The sequence below is a fragment of the Anas acuta genome, chromosome 5, assembly GCF_963932015.1.
Source record: "Anas acuta chromosome 5, bAnaAcu1.1, whole genome shotgun sequence".
NCBI lineage: Eukaryota > Metazoa > Chordata > Aves > Anseriformes > Anatidae > Anas > Anas acuta.
This window is the reverse complement of record NC_088983.1, coordinates 3,453,810-3,460,857: the sequence shown is the minus strand read 5'-3', so window position 1 is coordinate 3,460,857 and position 7,048 is coordinate 3,453,810. Positions and strand designations below refer to the sequence as shown.

General features: G+C 53.6%; 1 protein-coding gene across 4 annotated transcripts in view; it reads left to right on the top strand.

Annotated features, from left to right (window-relative positions):
* The first annotated feature begins 922 nt into the window (after positions 1-922).
* DDHD1 (DDHD domain containing 1) overlaps positions 923-7,048 on the top strand; it is a 65,434-nt gene continuing 59,308 nt past the window's right edge. For 2 of the 4 annotated variants that reach the window (XM_068682306.1, XM_068682305.1), the window contains exons 1-2: positions 923-1,829; positions 4,455-4,565. In XM_068682306.1, coding sequence (XP_068538407.1) covers positions 938-1,829; positions 4,455-4,565 — 1,003 coding nt within the window. In that variant the 5' untranslated portion in view covers positions 923-937. The remainder of the gene's footprint in view (positions 1,830-4,454; positions 4,566-7,048) is intronic. The other 2 variants (XM_068682308.1, XM_068682307.1) reach the window with 1 other exon arrangement.

Genomic DNA, 7,048 nt, shown 5'->3' with positions numbered 1-7,048 from the left:
GGCACCACAGGATGAGGGGAAATGGGCTAAAGTAGGGGAGTTTTAGGTTGGAAGTTAGGAAGAACTTCTTTACCAAAAGGGTTGTGAGACATTGGAACTGGCTGCCCAGGGCAGTGGTGGAGTCACCATCCCTGGAGGTCTTTAAAAGACGTTTAGGTGTAGAGCTTCATGATATGTTTTAGTGGAGGACTTGTTAGTGTTAGGTCAGAGGTTGGACTCGATGATCTTGAGGTCTCTTCCAACCTAGAAATTCTGTGATTCTGTCCAACCTCTCCTCGAACACCCCCAGGGACGGGGACTCCACCACCTCCCTGGGCAACCCGTCCCAACGCCTGACTGCTCTTTCTGAGGAGAAATGTCTCCTTGTTTCCAGCCTGAACCTCCCCTGGCATAACTTGAGGCCATTCCCTCTGGTTTTATCACTTGTTATCTGCGAGAAGAGGCCGACCCTCCAGCCGACACCTTCCTTTCGGGTAGTTGCAGAGAGCAATGATGTCTCCGTGAACCTCCAATTCTGACCAAACCCCCCCATTTCCCTCAGCTGTTGCTCACAGGACTCATGCTCAGCCCCTTCACCACCTTCATCACCCTTCTCTAGACACCCTCCAGAGCCTCCAAAAACCCACACTGTCCCCCTTAACAAACACATCACAAACACCAACCAGCAGCAGGGCACCCCACAGCCCCCTAGACTACGCTATACCCCTCACACCCCCTCAGGAAAGTGCCACAATCGCTTCACAATCGCTTCACGACCGCCTAAAGCCCCTCACAGCCCCCCGGGCTGCCTCACAGAGCCACCCCCCGGGAGCTCCGGGCACCAGCGGGCGCCTGAGGGCAGCGCCGCCCCGCGGCCCCCGAGCCGCCGCCCGCCCGGTGCTCCCCGCTCCGCCTCAGGCCTCCGCCCGCCCCCGGCCGCGTCGCCGCACGCGTGACGATGCGGAGCCGCCCCCGGACGAACGGAGGAGCCGGAGCCGGAGCCGGCAGCGGCGGCTGCGGCAGCCGCGAGCCGGGCGGCGCGGGGGCGGCCGAGGTGAAGCGAGGAGAAGAAGAAGAAGGAGCAGTGAGGAGAGCACCGGGCGGCATGGATTACCCCGAGCCGCACGGCGTTTGGGACCTGCCCGGGGAAGGCGGAGGGGAAAGCGGCGGCGGCGGGGGAAGCGGCGGTGGCTGCTACGGGCAGGAGGAGGAGGAGGAGGAAGAGGAGGAGGAGAGCCGCGGCGTGGAGCATCCCTTGGTCCGCCCGCCTCGCCGCCACCACCTCCACCACCACCAGCACCACCAGCAGCACCAGCACCACCAGCAGCAGCTCCGAGCCGCGCTCTCCACCTCGTCCTCCGAAGGGGAGCCGGAGGCCGCCCCTCCGCGGCAGCTCAGCCTGAGCGACTCGGCGGGGGGCGGCGAGTTCGACTCGGCCGAATCCGGAGCCTCCCTGCGCTACTCCACCGGCACCGGCGGCGAAGGCAGCGAAGGAGCGGGGCTGGCGAGCAGCGAGAGCGGCGGCAGCGGCTTCGCCCCGGCGGCCTCGGCGCTGCCCGAGAGGAAGCGGCCGCGCTCGGCGGCGGCGGGAGGGGGGGGAGGCGGCGGGCGGCCCCGCTACGAGGTGGTGAGGGAGCTGGGAGCCGAGGAGGTGCGCTGGTTTTACCGGGAGGACCGCAAGACTTGGAAGCCTTTCATCGGCTACGACTCGCTGCGGATCGAGCTGGCCTTCCGCGCCCTCGGCCCCGAGCCGCGGGAGGAGGGCGAGGCGGTGGAGCCGGTGTGCGTGAGGAGCGGGCTGTACGAGGTGGATGTGGTCAACGCCGAGTGTTATCCCGTCTACTGGAACCGTGAGTGTGGCCGGGGAACCCCCCTCTGGCAGCTGGGGGGGGACACACAAGGCCCTCATGGGGTTCCCCGTTATGTGGGGGCTGTCAGTGAGTGTCCCCCGAAGGGATAAGGAGGGGACGCCTCACGCACAGACCCACCCTTTGGGGTGGGGGGCACGGCAAAAACATAGCCCCATCGCCCCCATGCATGTTTTGGGGAGCCACAGGCCCTTCAGCAGGGGAGCCACAGACCCTTCGCCACCCCAAAATACACCACATGAGGTAGGGACTGGGCCCCTCTGCCCCACACCTGAGGAAGCGAGGTTATGGGGCCACCTCTGCCCGCTGTCCGCCCCAAAAAGGGTTGCCCTGCTTGCACAGGGCATTGGGTTTACCAGGTGGCCCTTCCTACCCCCATAACACACACACATAGGTGAACGGGGGGTCTGAGTGCTGCCTGTCACATAAGGAAGGGGAACGGGTGCTGCTTGATACCCACATGCATTTGGGGACACAGGGTTTGGGGGGAAAGGACCACTTTGTCTCACAGATAACGGGGTGAGGAGGCCAAGTCTCAGACATCCAGCAACACCGGGCATCCTGCCCTCCTGGACACACACTGTGCCCTGGAAATTGGGTACCCTCACCATAAACTCGAGAAAGGGGGCACTGGATCCCCCTAATGCACCCAGAGGGCAGGAGGCACTGGGTGCCCCCCATGCCGCACGCAAACTCATGGGGGAGAGGGGGCACTGGGCGCTTCTTCGTACGCTTCCATCTGAAAAGGGATTCGGGGAGCTTTCCCTCTTTTTCCCCACTGTGCACCTGCGTCTGAAGGAAAGGGGGATCTGGGCATGCACACCCTGGCATACAGAGGTGGTGGAATGGGAGATCTGAGCATCCTCTTGTTTCTTGACACGTACGGGAGAAAGTGGGAGGGAAGGTGACTGCAAACCTTTTTGCTGATGGTTCCCATTTCCTAAATGGGAATGGGTGACTGAGGGGGGAGATCACTACTCCCCCTGTCCCTCAATATGTGCCCCCTGTTCAGAAGGGTGAAAATGAGCAATTGTTTGTCCAGTCTCCCCGCCACATGCATGCTTCTGATCCCTTTTCTTTGATGAAGAATGATGGAAGAGACACCTGGCTTCTCTCCTGCTCTCATCCTCTCTGCTAGGAAGGTAACGGTATTGTGCTTCGTCTCCCCCAGGCCCATCATTCTGCATGATGTGGGACTTCTTTCTGCTTCAAGGGGATGCAACAGGCATCTCAGATGCACCAGTTCTTATTTCTTACCTTTCCAGCAGAGGGGTGCTTGCTTTACCACCTCAGCTTCAAAAGGAGGTGGTGACGTACGCCTTCTGTCACCCTTCCTCGAGAGGCACTGTCCTTTGCATTCATCTGCAGCCTTTGCTGGAGGAGAGGGAACAGGTGAAGGAGCAGGCACCTCAGCTCTTCTGCCTCTTCCTTCGCAAGGAATGCGTCCTGAGGTCTTGCTGGACGAGCATGCATCTGACCTCCTGGAACAGATAAGCAGTAGCACCGCTTACCCTCTGTCCCTGTCTCACAGCTGGACTTGCTTTCCAACAGCTTTCCTTCCAGGCCAAGGGAAATGTTAGGGAGTAGGGTGAGAGATGCAGACTGGCCAAGCAAGCAGTAGACATTGTCCTGGCATGCACTTGGAAGCAGGCAAGGCAATTTTCTTAGATCCCCTCTGCATATTCAGAGGAGAATCACAGAGGAGCAGCAGAACTGCTTCAAAGGAGCAGATCTAAGAACTAGGGCTTTTGGTTGTTTTCCCTCTTCTTTCTCAGCATCTTTACAGGAGGGAGACTATAAAAGACAGTACCAGGTGGTACAATTCACTTGTGATATGTGATGCTTTCGTCTTTCAAATCATTGCCCCAGCAGATGGATAGTGAGCTCGAGGGGCAAGCAGAGCTCCCAGTGCACGCATGCTTTGAGTTAAAAAAGAGCCTGGGCACAGCTCCTTGTTTGGAAAGTGCATTTTTTTTTTTTCTGTTAGCACCCTGAAGTCTCAACTGTTGGTTCTTGCTGCATCTGCCACGTAATTACTGGGAAGATGCAGATAATCCAGGGGGTGAAGAAATTGCTGCTGTCCCCCTTGCTGGCCATGCCACGGGGACAGAGGAGAGCAAGTGAGCAGAGCTGTCAGGTGAGGCAGGATTGCTCCCGGTAATGAGAGCATGAGGCTGTACTCAGCAGCAGCTTAAAGGTTTAATTTCTTGACCCAGTGCCTCGTCCATTTTGGAAGCTGAATCAGTCTCCTTAAGCCCGAGGAGCAGATGTTTCAAGTAATAACGTGTGCTGTGCAGAGACAGTGTTTGGAAGCGGAGATTCCCAAAGGCTAGCACGAGAAGCAGTGCCGGGCAGGAGAGAAACAAACCCGTGGTGCTGAGAAGACTAACGAAGGGGATATTTTTTAGCCCTCAGAAAGCTGATTAAAAGAGTGCTCAAGTCTTTTCTTCTTATCGGGCCCGCTCATTTGCAAGGCTGAGATAAACTTCTGGTGTTTCAGGGATCTGTCAGCGTCTTCTGGCCTAACTCCTCCTTTGCTCGCACGTTGCCTTGCCTCTGCCCTGTAAATGTGAGAGTTCTCGCCTTTCTCCCGTTCTCTCCTCCCAGGTGAGGCGCCGCGTGCCCCCGTAGGCAGCTGGCCAGCGTGGCTGTGCTGCGCTGCTGCCTGGTGCTCTCTGCCTGGTTCTCTGCTGCGCCCAGGCCCGAGAAGACGGCAAGGTCAGCTCCCAAGGATTCTGTCTCCTCTCGCTCTTCTGAAGACCTTGGTGTGGCTGTTATTCCCCAATTACCCCCCTCTGATACGCTGCATGCAGGTTTGGATCCGAAGGGTAGCTCCTACGCTGGTTCCCTGTGATACGGGAGGGAGGTGCTGATGGCATAACCAGATCTCACACTAGGCAAGACCGCGAGTAAAGGAGGAGGAACATGCTCTCTGACTGCACGAGCGTGGAAAACAATGAGTACAACTGACTTAAAATATGCTGAGGTGCACGCGAAAGGGTACAGCAACTGCTCTCTGGTTTTGCTGATTCACATTTTCGGTTCAGAGCAAAGGTCAAAAGCTTTTATCTTTGCACTGGCCCGTTTTGTTGTTCTGTTTCACATCTGTACCGTACTTCAGGGAAGGCTGCTATCTCGCAGCAACAATATTGGATGCCCTGACAGTTCTTCAGCTATTGTGTCATCTCAGTGACAGGAGGATGTTGATTCTAGCTGGGCATTTGCTGAAACGTGTTTTTCACTCTTCAGCTCGTCACAGGATTCGTTCGTAGCATCAGGAATATCAGAGTGAGTTACAATTTGAGCAGATTAATTACTGAGAATTTTATCCCTACCTTGTGACCTCTGGGATTTATTTAATTAGCATTGTAAAACTTGCAAAGACAGCACAAGAGGACTGAAATTATTACTGTAGGCTTCCAGATAAGTGAGTAGCTTGGAGTTGGACTGCTTGTTTTCTGTGGATATAAGGGATATTTTATATGTGGGTCTTCCAAGTGAATCATATTACATTATCCAGACCTCTTCTGCCCTCCCAGTTGAAGAGGGCTGCTTTACACCTGTTTTTCTGTAGGTTTACTTAGCGTGGTTGAGTCTGTTTAATCCACAAACTGAGGATTCTGGGTGTCTCCGTCCTGTTCCTTGGCTCACAAGTTTGTCCCTTGTGGCTGTTGCCCTGTCTGGTAGTTGCTTTTCCCTTGTTTTTTGGTGGTTACACTGTCAAGTTGCATGTATTTAGTTCTGGCAGTGTTTTCTTATAAATTTCACCCTCCAGGTGGTCGTCTCCATCCCAGCATGTTCTCCAGTTTGAATTCTGGCTGTGCTGGGGGCACCCATCACCTCGGCTGCTCTCTGTCGTGCTGTGGCACCTTTTAAAATTGAAGTAGGACTTCTGTCCAAATCTGTCGGTATGTGGGGAGAAGCAACAACAAAATGTGTATTTCTGCAGCCATTTGTGGAGTTTTTGGATGATTGTCTTTTAGGGAAGGATAAAATACTCCCCTCCTGCACACAGGTTTAGTAAGGGATTTGTTTGTTATTTTTTATAGCATGCAAGTTTTCATACCTAAGAGTTGTAAAAGTCTATTAAATAAAATAACCACATTTTGTATTGAAAAAAAATTGGTTCACAAGGATCATCCTTGACTGGAGATGTAAGAGTAACTTTGTTGTACTGATTAAACAGAGATTTGACTGGGCTTAGCCCCTCTGTGAGTGCTGGGGGGTGTCATTTGGTCTTGATTTTAAAATCTGTATACTCAGGCTGGAATTGGGCAGGCTCAAAACTGTTTCAGATGCCTTTGAGCTTGAGCTGAAAGAGATTTCTGAGAAGTGTATGCTTCTGTGAGCTGCTTTGTAAATTGGAAGGAGAGGTAGTGGTTCGCAGGTTGTAAAAAGCCTCTGCCAGTTGAGCTTTTTGCAAAATGAGATGTGAAAGCCAGGGAAGCGTTGGCGTCCCTCTGAACCTAGAATCAGCCAGGATTACTGGAAAATCTTGGAGGACTGTGGTTAATGCTTGGCATCGGATGATGACAAAAGGCTGTTTTGTTAGCAAATTATTATTTTTTTTTTTATGTGCTTGTTTTGATGTAGGAGGTAGAGGTCAGCAGCAAGATACGACCTCTTTCATACCTCAGCTGCTGGTCGTTGTTAGGACTGTGCTGTAAAGACTAAAAATCACCGTGCTGGAGCTGCGAGGTGCTTCTCTGCTGCCTACTCTGGGCAGGAGCACCACCGGGTGCTGTGCCTTCCCTCGGCAGCACAAATTTCCACACTGGCAACCCAGAACCCATCCTGTGGCACGGGTCCCATGAGACCACTTGCCTGGCTACTTTAATCAGTGCCTGCTGTTCCGAGGCTGCGTCGCTGGTTTAGGGGTTTTGTCTTCTATTCCGAAACACAGAAAAAGTATTAAAACAGATTTATGAGGCAAGATGAAAATTGAGGGTTTGGAACCAAGAGTGGTTCATATCAGTACATGGCTTTTATTTTTTTAGTCTGTTTTTCGTAGCTGAACACTTTTTTAGTTGCTTTATGGCATGCTTAGAGTATTGCTTTTGGTGTGTTGGCCAGCTGAAGTTGGTTGCTGTTTCCTTTATGTAAAGGAAATTTTCATTTGAAGGATGAATACATGAATACTATTTTCTTGCTTTTTTCCCCAGGTATGTTACTCTTCACTTGCTAATAAAATACTGATAGCA